Source organism: Alnus glutinosa, chromosome 13, assembly GCF_958979055.1.
Source record: "Alnus glutinosa chromosome 13, dhAlnGlut1.1, whole genome shotgun sequence".
NCBI lineage: Eukaryota > Viridiplantae > Streptophyta > Magnoliopsida > Fagales > Betulaceae > Alnus > Alnus glutinosa.
The window spans coordinates 4,841,753-4,858,277 of NC_084898.1; the positions used below are offsets into that span (position 1 = coordinate 4,841,753).

At 35.7% G+C, this 16,525-nt stretch overlaps 2 protein-coding genes and 1 long non-coding RNA gene across 3 annotated transcripts; 1 reads left to right on the top strand and 2 right to left on the bottom strand.

Annotated features, from left to right (window-relative positions):
* LOC133853626 (uncharacterized) lies at positions 1-1,582 on the bottom strand. Its single transcript, XR_009896693.1, has 3 exons — positions 1,201-1,582; positions 667-696; positions 1-108 (listed from the first exon to the last, which is right to left on the bottom strand). It is a non-coding gene; the product is annotated as an uncharacterized LOC133853626 (long non-coding RNA).
* Positions 1,583-7,127: 5,545 nt separating this feature from the next.
* On the top strand, positions 7,128-12,196 carry LOC133853702 (mitogen-activated protein kinase homolog MMK2-like). The gene is made up of 6 exons (XM_062289704.1): positions 7,128-7,513; positions 8,909-9,038; positions 9,612-9,749; positions 9,874-10,206; positions 11,265-11,448; positions 11,613-12,196. The coding sequence occupies exons 1-6, from the start codon at positions 7,344-7,346 to the stop codon at positions 11,783-11,785; spliced, it is 1,128 nt and encodes a 375-aa protein (XP_062145688.1). The 5' UTR covers positions 7,128-7,343; the 3' UTR covers positions 11,786-12,196.
* A 205-nt stretch (positions 12,197-12,401) lies between these two features.
* LOC133853701 (probable polygalacturonase) lies at positions 12,402-16,212 on the bottom strand. Its single transcript, XM_062289703.1, has 6 exons — positions 16,121-16,212; positions 15,707-16,042; positions 14,331-14,451; positions 13,927-14,101; positions 13,323-13,393; positions 12,402-13,205 (listed from the first exon to the last, which is right to left on the bottom strand). Exons 1-6 carry the CDS (start codon positions 16,151-16,153, stop codon positions 12,496-12,498), a joined length of 1,446 nt encoding a protein of 481 aa, XP_062145687.1. The 5' UTR covers positions 16,154-16,212; the 3' UTR covers positions 12,402-12,495.
* Positions 16,213-16,525: the final 313 nt, after the last annotated feature.

Consider the following 16,525-nt stretch of genomic DNA (forward strand, 5'->3'; position numbering starts at 1 on the left):
GCAATCTTATCAACATAAAATGCTATAAACACAGAAGACTACAAACAAAATATAAACTATGTGTCCTTAGCTATAAAACCTCTTGAGCTCTTGTCTTTGTCTATTAACCTGCATTAACAGAATATATATATATAGAAACAAAAACACAAAACAACCAAAGTGAGTCCACTGTTTCTAGTAATGAGGTGAATACTGATTTATTTAATAAATCCTTCAACATGCAGATGTGGCTTTATAGCCACGCGTATAATGCAAATGTATTGATTGTATGAATATGCATCGTAGTAACCATTTAGTTTGGTATTTTATGCTCATCTTTCTTCAGACTCTCGTGGTAGGTTATTTGAACCCGTTCATGTCCTTTGCCTCACACTTAAAGTCTTACCTGTTTTTACTGGAATCCTACTGGTCCCAGCATTAGTTATATATTAGGCCTTCGGACACCCCTGGGACACTCTGAACCCCCTGGGTCCACTGACTAGCCATACTTTCCCCTAGCTACTACATCAGCTTGTTGATGGCTATCTCATCAGCCGTTATATTATTTTAGACACAACATGCTATGCATGATCGGTCACATGCAATGAACAAATTAAATAAAACAATAAGCACAATATTATGGAAAAATCCACCAGCTTCGTCCTCAGTAAGTATAGAAATACTTACACTCCTTGTATAGTTTCTTAGCTCCTTTTTCTGTATAAAAATCAATCAATATAATAAGTATATATATATATATATATCAATTATCAATCAAACAAAATATTGTTTATAAACACTCATCTTTTTATCCATTACTTTATTATTTAAGATGATTACTTATAACAATCTTAAATCCTTGGTTCATGATTTGGTGCCGAGGCTATATGACCAATACCACCAAATACGATTATGAAGGATTTAACATATATTATAAGAACATAAAAGTAAATACTATAAAGATTCATTATGATGCAAGGGTTAGGTAAGCAGTTGGCTGAGCCTCCTTACTTAATGCAAATGCTAAGATAAATAGGTAAATATATATACTAACAAGAATATATTCACTATTTTACAAAAGCTATTAAGTCAACTGAATTCATTTATTTGATTCATGGTCGAGCACTGAAACGGTTGACATAATGCTCAAACATGAATCTTAACAATTAATATACATCTTAGAAATCACTTATGAAACACTTGAACACATAGAAAACTTACCAAACAAATTCTGAAACAAAAGCCCCCCTTTAAGCCCTTAGTGACCGGTTTTGGTGTTGCTAGTGCTGTCTTGGTTTTGGATCTTGGTTCTATAAATCTAGGCCAAGAAATAGCAAGGTAAGAAGTATATCTAGCTCCCCTAAGGTTGCTGGACAGAAAATCAAAAGAGAAATAGAAGGGTTTCTTCACCTAAGCCAAGTAATGAACAAAGGAAGACTAAATTGTGTAAGTATGAACTTCTCACTTGTCTTAAGGTAGAATGGGAGGTAAGGCTTGTCCCATATTTATAGGAGTCTTAGAACATCAAGGAAATGAAAGGAAATTCGTGCTTGGAGTGCTAGAGGGCTGCTGGAAATTGGATAGACAAAGAGAACTTCTACCACCTTCCTTACCATGCTTATCTTCCACCTTGCATTCCACCTTATCACTTGGTTTTGTTTCTTGCTAAATAAAATCCCAGCACTTGCTGAATGATAATATTTTTAATATAAGGTGGCTAGGGATGGCTGCTAAGTATATTACAAATCATTTCTGCTAACATTTCGACAGTCGGATTAATAAGGCACCGGTTTTGGCCAAAAAGTCAACTGTTACCAAATTGAATTCTGACTTCACAGGATTCAAGTATAAACTATATATATACAATATTGAGTAATTAAAAGTCATAAAAACATATTTATCAAGTCTAAATTTAAAGGTCAAAGTTTAACCAAAAGTGCCACTTGGCACCTAAATAGTCAACTATAAACCAAAAAGTCAACCGGTGGACTTTTTACTAACTTTTGCCATATGGTAGATCTTTCTTTTGTAAGCACATCGGTCTTTGAATCAACTAAATCCGAGTCCGTTTGACCAGTTTTCGGTTCAATCAAAGTTTAAAGCTTAAATGTAATTCTTAAGTTCTCAAGGGTTTTTAGGTTTGCTTATAAAAACATGTGGATATTGTTTCCTCAACAATATCAATGATTTCTTATGAGCATGAATTTCCCGGGCGTTACAACATTTATGTCCATTCCATGTGAACTTGGGCCCGAGATAATCAAGGATAGGATGAACGACGTTTGTTTCATGCACATCCAAGGAGGCAAGTTGTACTGAACAAGCATGACTGGCCAAGTGCTCATGTTCCCAAATGGATTAAATCCATCAAAGGTTAGTCCAAGCCTTACGTTCTTACTGTCCCCTGAGAATTCCGGATATGCGAGGTCGAATGGCTTCCATGCTTCACCGTCAGCCGAATGCCTCAATACGCCGTCTTCAGTGAGGCCTTCGTCATGCAACCTCATAAAGGGCGCAGTATACTCTGACATAAACAACCTCTAAAGTTGGGGGATTAGTGGAAGCCGCCGCAACATCTTCATTGGATGTTTATTGCTCGACGATATTGGTAGACCATCCTTGTCAAGCAAAATTTCATCATTCCACCTAGATTCTCCACAGATAGCACATGAATCTAATTCATTTGTGCCTTTTCAAAACAATATACAGTCATTACGACACACCAAAATCTTCTCATACCCTAACCCCATGTCCCTGAGATACTTATTTGCCTTGTATGTATTTGATGGCAACGTCTCATTCCACACAGGCAACAACTGAATAATTAACTCAAGCAATGCCGAGAATATTGTGTTACTAAGTCCACTAACGAACTTCAAGTTGTACAGGTGTATAGTAATACTCAGTTTGTTATGTTTAGTACCCTCATGAAGTGGCTTATCCGCCTTTGTAAGCAGGTCGTAGTACTTCAGTATGTCACATTCAGCTGCTTCTTAAGCCTCTGCACCATGACCTCAGGGTCACAAATGTCTTCTTTGACTCTGTGCATGTCAAATGCATCACGCAACATGGCGTGCATGTCGTCACCTTGTTCTATGCTTCCACCTGCGGCCCAGCGATTTGAACTTGTGCTTGCATCAGGATAACGTGCATGCTTCTCACCGGGCATAATCCATGTATTGTAGTTATGAATCATTATCTTAACCCCTGTCAAGTGGGCAAGTACGTAACCGGGCTCATATCGATGGTTATTTCGACACGACTTATAAGGATAGTAGATGAGACCATCAGGAGTTCTACAACTACTAACAGCGAAGGCCACAAACGATTTACACCCGTCATTGTATTCGGTCGTACCCCTAGACTTTTTCATCCAACTCTTGTCCATATTTTCCTCTACATACATTAAAAAACACAAATATATGTTAATTAAGTACCTTTATTTATAAAAAAAAAAAAAAAAAAAAAAAAAAATTAAAAATTAAAAGTAATGAGTTGCTAATGTTACATTACTTCAATGGGTTAGAGCGTTTTTTAAGTTCTTAATGACTAACATTCGATCATCCATTAACAGAGAATTATTTGAACAGAACATAAAACCCATCCAACAACTAGGTCATGCATTAACAAAAAAAAAAAAAAAAAAAATACAAACACTGAATAAAACCAAAAAAAAAAAAAAAAAATAGTAAAACCCAAAACAGATATATTATAATAACAATAAATATATACAATAAAAAAAAATGAGTTCACTGTACAATATAGCTACACAATTCAGGATTTCAATTTATATATAAAAGCAAAAACAAAAAATTCAATAGTACATATATAATAAACCGAATATGCATTTAGAGGTGAGAAAAAATAAAAATAAAAACGGGTAATATGAATACCCATTTTCCATCATGCTTATACGTACCCCTAGACTCCATAGCAAGCCAAGAAAAATTAAAAAAATAAAACCTAAAATTACCAAAAAAAAAAAAAAAAACTATACGATGCTGGAGTTGTGAGAGGGAAGATGGACTTTTGAGAGAGACGTGGCCGACTGAACCTAAGTGAGAGAGAGAGAGAGAGAGAGAGAGAGAGAGAGAGAGAGAGAGCATATGGGAGAGTGAGAGAGCTAGGGAGATAGAGAGTTGGAGAGAGAGGACTTACCAGAGAGTTTCCATCGACGGAGAGGGGGTGGTCGTCGGTGAGAGAGAGAGAGAGATAGATGAGAGTGAGAGTGAGAGAGAGTGTACAGTAGAGTGAGAGAGACAGAGAGAGAAAATAGGGTTTGAGTGAGAGAAAATATGAAAGAGGGGGGGAAGGGGTTGTGATAGAGGGGGACCTTTAACCGGCCACCCTCCTCCCTTTAATAATAAAAAAGCAATTGTATAGAAAAAGACAAAACAATGAAAAGGTAAAGTACACTTTTTTGAATAAACTCGTATTTTTTATTGTAAAGGGGAGGAGGGGGGCCGGTTAAAGGTCCCCCCTCTATCACAACCAGGGGGAAGATGTCTCGTGCGCGGGGCAGAAGTCCCATGAAAACATTGGTGACGTGGCATTTTTTGACACGTTACCAAAAACTATATATATTTATATGAGTAATGATTCAATGCCACCCAAATATACAACTTTTCACCACCTTGCCTATGTGGCAAAGTGGTCCCCCACTACTTTTTGAGTTTTTTTATTTTTTAAAAATAAATTAAGGTGAGGGACTACCTTGCCACATAGATAAGGTGGTGAAAAGTTGTATATTTAAGTGGTAGTGAATCATTACTCTATTTATATTTTATAAGTATATATATATACATAAATATATGGAAATGCCACGTCACCAAAAACTATATATATTTATATTTTATAAGTATATATATACATAAAATATGGACTGCATATATTATAATGTATATATATATATATATATATATATATATATATATATATATAGAGTATATATGCAATACAAATGTAAACCCTAATCATAAATATTTACTATATATATAGCACTAATTTAGTAGGATTATATATATATATATATATATATATATATATATATATATATATATATATATATATATATATATATATATATATATATATATATATATATATATATATATATAAAAGAGCATTAGTAGCAGTTACCTATAATGACTCCCTTCTCTATATTTAAGAAATATTTTAGAAAAAACCACAAAATGACTGACAGCATATGCTCTAAATATATATAAAGACGTTGGAAATCTATAGTAATTCCGCATGGGCACTGTAAATACCCAATGTATTATTTTAATTAATATAAAAAAAAAAGTCACTCTCCTCTCTCCTTCGTGCGCGTCCTCCATCGTCTCCCTCAATTCCACCTTTCTCATTGGCTCACCCCTTCTCAATCCCCACAAACCCATTTTCCGACCACGTTTCCACATCTCAAACTCAATCGAAATCATGAATTTCTTCAACCTTGGCAAAGGCCCAAGCCCCAGAATCACCTCCCGGCTATCATCCTTCGCTGTTCCTGATCCTTCTTTCAACGTAAAGCCAAACAGAGAGAGATCCAAATAGAGAAAACCATGAGCACTAATCATTCCCAGTTGGCGAAACTGTCAGTCCGATCCCAAAGACACCGGCGATTTCTCGGTTCCGAAATCAACTGCCCATGTCTGTGCCGGCATATAGCAGTGAGATGGAATTTGGCGAAATGGGTAGGAAGTTGGCGAACAAGGAATTTGAGGTTGAAGGGAGAAATTTCGTTTTGGCAAGAAAGAAAGGAAGAAGAACGTCGGTCATGGAAGATGGGTACGGGGTTATGCTTGATATTCTCGGAGATCCCAAGCAGATAGGTGATCATCATGTGTTCTCTCTGATCTCTCTTCGTCGTCGTCTCCGGATTTCGACTTCGAACAGAAGGTCCTCTTTGGAAACGGTGGGACAATCCATTTTTCTTTGTGGATTTGCTTCACATGATGGGAAGACAGATCATGAAAGAGAAGACATAAGGAGGCTGGAATAAAGTTAAAAAGGAAAAAAAAAAGAAAAAGTAAAAGGTCAAAAAATAATGTTTTAATATATAAGAAAAAATAAAAGAAAACTGGTGGGGTGTTTTTCTATAGAAAAAAAAAATAGTTTAATTTCCTAAATTAAAAAAAATGATCAAGAATTTACTGCTAGTACTCTAATATAGTACTAATACATATACTAAACATACTCGGAGTAGCACATGTATTAAATATATTAAACCCTAAACCCTACATATATTAAATATAGCACTAATATATAGGGTATACAAAAAGTAATATATACATATATACGTATATAGTATATACATCTAATTTATACATACTTTTAGTTTAATATATATAGGGTGAATGGACTTGAATCTGTGAAACCTGAAGTGTTAACTTTGAACAATAAGGGGTTGAGATAATGAACCAGTAAAGGGTTTAAACTATACAAAATTTAAGTTTATAAATTTAAATTCTAATTAACCGTATATACTATATCTAGTAATATAGACTTAATTAGGGTATATAAAATTAAAGTTGTTAAATTTCACCTAAATATATAGAAAAAAATAATACACCCATGTACGTGTGTGTGTATATATATATATATTAAAAGTTGTTAAATTTAAACTACGTATGTATATAAATTGATGTAGCATTTTATAATTGGTGAAATTTTTACTTAAATCATTTTACTAGTTATAAACTGACATATTAATTTATAAAAAAACTTATAATGTAAGCATATATATGACCAATATATTTTGGGTTTATGCGTACTAAACTTGACCGAAACGAACAAAAAGAGTTATTTCATAATTAGAATTTAATGTTGTTGTATATGATGACATAAATAATGTCAAATTATTTAAATATTTAAATAATATCTCAAAACATATTTATAATATAACATCATCTATACCGTTACATATAAAAACAAAATACCCTCCATTTCCCCCCTTAAACCAAGAGGATGCTATTCCGGACTGGGACAGTGTTTCTAGACAGCTGCAGCCTGCAGCATGGTCTCTCTCTCATTCATTGCGTGACAATTTGCAATGATATAGCTTTACATTTATTTATTTGTTATTACTACAATATTTTATTCAAAAATGTCTCATTCACTTCACGGATTTTCAGACCGTTTTCAGATGAAAAGCTTTGGGAAAAAGAGGAACTTTGTGTTGATGCATTGCTTTCACGCTTTGCCAATTTTTAGCCACCAAAATACTGAAAGGTCCACAACCCATTAGGGGGGTTTTGGATACAAAAAGAAACAATAAGAAAACAAAGGAAGAAAATATTTGTGGAGCTTCATGTGTGGGTGCTGACTGCTGAGCTTTGAACTTTGAACTTTGAACTTTGGAAATGGCTGCCAAAGAGTCAAGCTCTGCTGCGACGGGAGGTACAATCAAAAGGGTGCTTACGCATGGTGGTCGATACGCTCAATACAATGTTTACGGGAACTTGTTCGAGGTCTCCACAAAGTACGTGCCTCCCATTCGCCCAATCTGTAGAGGGGCTTATGGTATTGTCTGGTAAGATTTGTGAATGATCTTTGATTCCAAGTTTATATTTTTTTTGTTCTGGGTCACTTTCTTTTTTCGTTTCTGGTGTTGTTAAGTTTGTATTTTTGGTTGATAAGGCTCAAGGTTGACGTAATGTAATTTGATATTTCTATGGAATTCTTTTGCTTTAATTTCAAGTGGGTTTTGGAATACGTTGTTGAGCAACTTCTTTTTGTTAATCTGCAGAAGTTGTATTCCGAATGATATGATGTAATGTAATTTGATATTTCTATGTAATATTTTTGCTTTAATTTCAAGTGGGTTTGGAGATTTAAGGTACTGCGTGGTGCGATCTATGAAAATCTAGTTTTGTTGGGTAATGATAATCATAGTTAAGGGACCATCTTTCTGTTAATCTGTGGAAGTTGAATGATGAATGATATGATGAAGTGGAGCTGTGCTCGTTACATAGTAGCAAATAAGGCTCTCAATTTTTGACACAACTCGCAAACCCAACACGAAATTAACAGGTTAGGGTCAATGGCTCTTACCCGTTTAATTAAATGGGTCTGGTTAGGATTAATTTATTTAATCTTATACTTATGTCTCAACATAACTCGAACCCGACACAACATTTAGGATTGATGATTTTTTACACGATCCCCGAACCCGTCACGAACTCGACACGAAATTAGCGGATTAGGGTTGAGGGGTTTGACCCGTTTAATTAAAATGGCCGGGTTAGAGTTGACTTATATAGTCTTAAACCCATCTCTCGACATGTGAACACGAATTGCCACTCCTAGTAGCAAATAGAAGTGCATGTTATGCCCTTATATATTTAGTGTAATCATAAAGAAGTATGTATTGCTCTCTCTACTTCTCACATTTGTCTCAATTGTCACTTGTAATTTTGTGGATCTTCATGCATCATTCGAGCTCATTTTTCTGTGGAGATGATTTAATATCTTGGCTTGAAGTCAAGTAGTGGTGTTATATATATGCAAGCATAGGATGCTTAATTTAGCACGATATATATGTTCTACTGATGAAGAAAAGGCATACGTTTATGGTTTTAATAAGCCACAATTCCTTGATCATTTATTTTCTGTTCTGTTGGTAACAATTTAGCATGTGGTAGTTGGTTATCTAATGTCATCGGTACTTACTAGTCTATTTTGTTGCATTCTATATTTAGTGAATGTTACTTTGATATATTCTCTTTTGTGTTATTTGCTGCTTGAAAATTGAAACTTTGGTAACTGTGGCTCCCTTGCCCTGCTCCCGCTCATCATGTGCTCTCTACAATATATTAGTTAAGCTGCTGCTTAAGAATCTCAAAAAGAGTGCTTCTTAATGTATTTACTTGACAAGTGTTATGTTTGATTAAGGAAGTGGTTGATAACACGTCTTCTTTCTTTCTAGTGCTGCTGTGAATTCAGACACACATGAGGAGGTGGCCATAAAGAAGATTGGTAATGCATTTGACAACATAATAGATGCCAAAAGGGCATTGAGAGAAATCATGCTTCTCAGCCACATGGAACATGAAAATGTAAGTGTGGTTACCTTTATAGTGCCTAAAATAAACTCTTATATTCCGGTTTCCTAAAATTTTTCATGATGTTTATTCTTCAGTTCTCCTGGGTTTGCACACTGAAATATTGTGGAATATCTTAGTACACAATAACTTTCATATGATTTATTAAATAATATAATAAGGTACCACCCCATGGCAACCTCCCCCTCCCCCAACACACACGCCAGGTGGCCCAATTGCAGACCATCTGACCAGGTGGCTTTCCCCCCAAAAAAGAAAGCAAAGTACATTTTATATAAGATGTGTTGGTGCAAAACCTTCATGCTATTCAACTTACCATGCGGATATTATGTCAAATGGAGATCTTTGCAATTTGGATTTACCTTATATTTAGCCTTAACAAAAAATTTCAGGGTTGAGAATGTCCTGCTAATAAAATGGCTAGATTGCTATATTCTTTTCCTTTTCTTGGTCAGAACCAGTTAATTCATATGCTTTTATCATTGCACTTTCCTTTGGATTAGTTTGTAGGTTTACTCATTTTATCTGCGTGTCTTGGAATTATTCTTCAGCTTTCATCTTTCTCAGGTTATTGCCACCAAGGACATCATACGACCACCAAAAAAGGATGCCTTCAATGATGTGTACATTGTATATGAACTGATGGACACTGATGTTCATCAGATTATTCGTTCTGACCAACAACTTACAGATGATCGTTGTCAGGTTTGGCACCTACAAAATAGTCGGGGCTTTATACCTTGTCATTGAATCTATTCATTTCAACTTCTTTTAAGTATTTAGTTCTAAAAAATGTACTTGGGATTGATACATCGTGAAAATTATGCAGTACTTCTTGTATCAGCTGTTACGAGGATTGAAATATGTACACTCAGCCAATGTTCTGCACCGTGATCTTAAGCCCAGTAATTTGCTTCTCAATGCGAATTATGACCTTAAAATTGGAGACTTTGGATTGGCAAGAACAACTTCTGAGACAGATTTTATGACTGAGTATGTTGTCAATCGATGGTACCGGGCACCAGAGTTGCTTCTTAATTGTTCAGAGTACACTGCTGCAATTGATGTATGGTCGGTTGGTTGCATACTCGGTGAAATTGTGACTAGAGAACCTTTGTTTCCTGGTAAAGATTATGTTCACCAGCTGAGGCTTATCACAGAGGTATGCTTTTTGGGACTTACAAGTGAGTTAATATCTGCTTAATCTTAATCATTGGTGGATGTTGCTACCGTTTTACTTGATCAACTATGATAGTACTCAAAAGGAGAGATGGGTGCTCAACATGCCCACTATTTTGCCACCAAAAGATGAGGCCAGTTATCTCTACTCATTCTTTGGGTCTATTATTCTTGTCACAGCTAGTCTGATTAGTAATAGGCGATTGTACAATAACAATAAAAGCAACTAAATTTCTCATTCTTATCGTAGGCTGTGGCTGTGTAGCTTGGTGCTTGAAGTGTCAAGAATTATATGTTAGCATATTGAAATCGTGTGTGGTTTGTAGAGAACAACTCTTGGCACTGCCAATTTGCATTTGTGGCATCTTATTAGACCTGAATTTGGTTTTGAAGGGTGTGCGAGTATATATCACTTGCATACTGCCTGGAGTCCTCTTAAATCCTATTTGCTATGACACCCGGAAAAGTTAAATCCTAGTTTGACTACTAAGTAAGACTGGATGTCTACTAAGTGAGACTAGGCTATATAAGTGACTTTAGGGTGCTCCAATTGTAACTTTGACTAGTCCTTTTTGATTAATAGCAGAGCTGTGATTAACGGTTTCTTGGGTTATGACAAATGACATTAAAGGAACCTAGTAACATCATATGACGCTGGAGCACTAAAGCGTAATGCGAGCCGACAAAAACAGATTTGAGTGAAGAAGATTATGACACCTTGGAAAGCTAAGTCCTATATTTGATGGGTGGATTATGAAGGCGTGTATATGCAAAATCCTACATTGGTTGTGTATTAGATGAGACTGGGTTGTATAAGTGACTCTAGGGTGTTCCAATTGTTGCTTTGATTAATGCTTTCAAGGTAATAGCATAGCTGTGACAATCACTTGGTTTATGACATTTGCACTATCTAATATGATGTTGCTTGGATGGTGGATATCTCATCACGAGAATGGAGAAGTCATCCTATAAAGTAAATTTTCTCTTTATGTTGATGCATAACATCATACATGTGCTGAATATTTTGTTTTTCTCCTAAAGCTAATAGGTTCACCTGATGATGCAAGCCTTGGATTTCTCCGAAGTGATAATGCTCGAAGATATGTTAGACAGCTTCCACAATGCCGGAAGCAACAGTTTTCAGCTAGATTCCCTAGTATGTCTCCTGGGGCTTTGGATCTGCTAGAGAAAATGCTCGTCTTTGATCCCAACAAACGCATTACAGGTACAAGAAAAGAGCTCAAATTTTCATGTGGAATAACTTTTAACAACTGGTTGTTGTTTCAGGTCTTTCGTTTTGTTTTGTTTTGTATTGTTTTGTTTTGGTTTTTTGTTTTTTTTTCACGTTTTCTCTAAATTCAGTTATTATACTTTTGAATCTGTCTGCAGTTGAAGAGGCACTTTGTCACCCATACTTGTCATCTCTTCATGATATCAACAATGAGCCTGTCTGCCCTACGCCGTTCGGTTTTGATTTTGAGCAACCATCATATACTGAAGAACACATCAAAGAGCTCATCTGGAGGGAATCAGTGAAGTTCAATCCAGAACCAACCCATTAGGAGAAATGCTTTGCATATGCAGTGGAGATGTAATGGGAAGGACTTTGTTCCCCTGAAAGTAGTGTATAATTCATCACATTCACTGGAGTAGATATAGTAGCACCAGAGTTTATATACTTGTAACTTGAAGTCAACTAACAAGCAAGGAGCTGAAACACATCTTTCAAGGGATTTGGGTGCCTCAGATGTCAGCAAAAACCCCAAGTGGACAGCCGCTTTGGTTCCTATATGAGCTGTTAGAGCTCCAAAGTGAAGTTGAAGCGAGTTTGGTAGAAACAAATGGTGGACATCTTTCTGATTAGTGTTAGAAGTAAGGGTTTGCTACAAAGACTATGGATGTTATATTGCTTGGATATATTTTAGGTATCGAGTAAAATCTGCATATTAATACGAAGATATTTTTCGCATGTCTATTTGTTGTTTAAATCTCGTCAATTTTAATTTACAGTTGCAGTACTAAATGGTCGAAAGTGCTGTACATAATCCAAAATATAATTCTCTCCAATTTGATGCTTGCTATATTTATTACATATTTTAGGAGAAAAAACTATTCTTTAAGGTATAAAACTTCATGGGTATATGTGAATGGGTATACATGTTTCACCATTGAAGCAGCTGGTTCAATTGGTCGGATTGTTTTTTATTGGCTTATTGTAGTCAACCTTGAATAGAGGAACTAAGTTCCTAAAGATGGAAACTTTAGTTCAGTGTCAGAAATACTTTCTGTTGTAAGTACACATCTGAACTTGAACATTATCAATTGGAAGTCTGTCTTCTGGGAAATTACATGCTGTTCTCTTCTCTGGCCCTTGGTCTGGCAACAATTCACAAGGCTGAGGAACCACAGCACTTGAAACCCCAGCAACATCTGTACAATTCCATGGTACCTTCTTTGCCTTCTTTGCCAGTTCAATTGTAACATTTGATATGCAGATTCCAGTGAATGGATTCCCAGGAATTCCTTCCAGTCTAGCTGCCATTGTTACATTCTCAGCAACCATATCGTGATAGTTAATGTTCTGGATCACAGGAAGTGCATTAGGATCATAGTTGTTATCTGCATGAGAACCATAATTCCCTGTCATCCAAAAGGCCCATTTCATGGTTTTCATAGTCATTCCTCTTACATATATGTCTTTCACAAACCCTCCTCTTCCTACTGCAGTTTTGATCCTCACTCCTGATTCTGAATCGATGGCTACAATTTCTTCAGCCCTCACATCCTGGATCCCACCAGACATCTCACTGCCCAATGCGATCACTGCACTGAAGGGAGAGATGCATGTGAGCCGTCTGATTACCAGCTGCTTGGTTGGCATTCCATATGCAATACCATACTCATCCCAACCACTCTTTACAGCCACACAGTCATCCCCAGACACAATGTAACAGTCCTCAATACGGGTATTTGTGCAGGAGTCTGGACAAGACAAGACAAGAACCAAAATCAAGTTCTGTTCTTGATTATATATATATATATTGATATCATGCAGTAGCACAGCTTAAAATACAATGACATTTGTCTTCACATGCTTACCTGGGTTGATCCCGTCGGTATTTGGAGAAGTCACTGGTGCAAGAATTGTAATGCCTTGAACAATGATATTGCTGCATTTCATTGTCTTTTAGATCAACAATCTTTTATACAGAGTATTAAACTGATAAACTTGTAAAGTAGAGGTACTAATTTTGTCGCTTTTTAAAACCTAGTAGTCCCGGAATCAGGGTTTCTTATCCCTAGGGCGAAAGTATAAATGATGAGCCAAGCCTAATTTTTAAGCCTCTTTGATTTAGGGCTGACAATTCGTATTGTCATGTTGGGTTCGTGTCTGGTTGACTTACGAATTAACTTAATATGAGTCAACCTGAACACGAGCCATTTAATTGAATGAGTCAAATCTCTTAACCCTAACATGACTCATTTAAATAAGCGGGTAACACGACATGACCCATATAACCCGTTTAATAAACAAGTCGTGTTGGGTTGACTTGACACGACCCAACCTGCATAATTCATTTAATAATCAGGTCATGGTGGATTAATCCAAATAAAACCTACATTTATATTATACATTTAACCCTAAATACAAAACAAAATCAAGTGAAATGCAAGGTGTAAGTTGAAAGAGAGAGAGGAGAACCTGCTGTAAACAGGGTGGATGTTCCATGATGGAGAATTTACCAAAGTGAGACTGGATATTTGAACATTTTCAGAGTACATTATCTCAATCAGGTAAGGCCGGGTGTACTTGAGCTCTCCTTTATGGAATTTTTCCCACCACAGAGCACCTTGACCATCAATGGTGCCATTGTCCCCTGACACAAATGTTCACCATTTGCTCACAATCAAGACATTACAATTTTCTTGTTACTCATGGTTTTGTCATTTCAAAACATACTATTTAAAAAATAGCGATTTCAAAACGTGCAATTTTCAGTATCTCTTTGCCTACGTTTTCAAACCGTTATTTTTTTAAAAACGTACTCTCAATCGAGACGGACTCTTAGTAGTAGCCATTAATTGACAAATGACTATGCTTGATACCTGTTATTATAACATCAGTGAGGTTGGTTCCAAAGATAAGACTGATAAACCTTCCACCGGCTGCATCCCTACCTCGACCGTAGGATGGCAGAGGATCAATCACAGGCCATTCATTCTCGTCCTAATCCAATTGTGAAAATACAGATGGAACCCAAAAAAAAAAAAAAAAAAATGAGTACTTTCGAGATAAATAAATTCACCAAATCCTGATAATCTTGTCATGATCAAATCAGTAAGTCAATGAGTTTTACCTGCCAAAAGTAATTTTTTATTTTTTATTTTTATTTTTTACTTTTTGTGTGGGCCTCTAGTTTTGTTTTCAAAGTTCGGCCAACAAGTAACAACCATCACGGGTAAAGTGACTTGGATGGCCCAGATTACAGGGATGGTTTATATCAGGTGGGTCCCTTATCACATCCTGTGGACTTAAATGGTTGGCTTTGATTTGTGCATTCTCAATCTCAATTACTTCTTGCATACAAGGCATAGGACCCAAGCCTTAGTATAAGCAATTGGCCGGCCACATCAATTTGGGTGGTTAAATTAGATGGTGGATTTCTGACCTCAAAAGGTTAAAAGTTAGCTCCATTGCTCAAAACACATTGGATATTGTAGGAGTGGTGTACATTCTAATTTGAATCATCTCTCTATCTCTCTCTTCTTTTTAAGAGTAACGTTATGTTTACACTCATTTCACATCAGTTGACGGCTGACGTGACATATTTTAAAATTTTTTTCATGTCAACTATTTAAAAAAATCAAAAGAAAAAGCTACTTAAAAAACGTCATGTTAGCTAGTGTGAAATAGATGTGAAGAGTAGCATTATTCTTTTTGTGAAATCGAATTCTTTCCACTTTATTAAATTGGAGATGAGCCGATTCTTTAAAAAAAAAAGGGCAAATTAGCCATTTTATTTTTTTTTGGACAAATTTGCCCCGTTGTTTTAAAGGAACCGGCTACTTTTTAGTTCAAATGAACCGGAGAGGATCCGATTTCTCTTTTTGTAATGTTTTCTAATGTTTTAATTTTTGCATTGTACCCCTGATCTAATTGTAATGTTGCCATTACGTAACCCGAAATGACAAAAATATCCTTTTTTTTTTTTTTTTTTTTTTTTTTTTTTTCTATACAAATATATAGAAAAATAATTTTAATATAATTCCTTATAAAAATTTATTTTTTATCAAAAGCAAATCAATAAAGCTGATGAGGTTTCTATCTTTCTCTAATGACAGAAATTAAGATCAGTTTAATTAACTTCAAACAATATTACTTAGAATGCATAATAGGGCAAATTAAGATACAAGAATATGAGAGATTTATTGATTATATATTGATAATCCACTGAAATCTTGGGAGTTAATTAACTACTAACCTGGGAAGCAAGAAGAACTGCATCTTTGTGGAGATAGAGTGTGAAATGGCTGGTGAGATTGAAGCTCCCAGTCAACCATTTTCCGGGAGGAACAAAGAGCTGTGACCCGCCGTCCGATGCGTACTGGGAAAGATTATCGACGGCGGCCTGAAAGGCCTTGGTGTTTGATGTAGTGCCATCACCAACTCCTCCAAACTCCGTCAATGAAGCACTGTGAGTTCTGCAGCTTACAGCCGTGTACTCAAAGTAGTCAGAAAACAGAGCTTTCCGGCTGTCAACACCATTTGCGTTGAGGAAAACCAGAAGAGCCAGAGCTAACACAACCTCAGTGATTACCTGAAAGAACCCAAAAAGACCAAACTGGAATTAATGGGAACCCAAAAAGAGAACCCAACAAGACCAAACTGGAATTACCTGAGTTTTTCTGGGAGTGTTCAACAGCTCCATGGCAGGTGGGCTTTTGGTGTGTTGCAGAGACGTACGGGGAGTTTATATAGACCATTTTTATTTATTTATTTTTTATTTTTGAAATAAAAAATGCACGTAGCTTGGACATATGCCTTTTAAAATAATGACTGATCAATTGAAAATTTTGTTGAGACTGTAACATCAGCATTCTAGAATAATTATGAGATAAAAATGTGGTTCTAGCATTAATTACTAGTCGGTTTAATAGATTAAATTAAGAGTAATGCTATATACCACTTTTTTTTTTTTTTTTTTAATCAAAGACTGATTTAAGAGTTAGTTGGGTCAGTCACGCTTGTGAGAAAGTTTTGAGATAAAAATATAGTTTTAGAAAACTTTATCAGAAGAAGT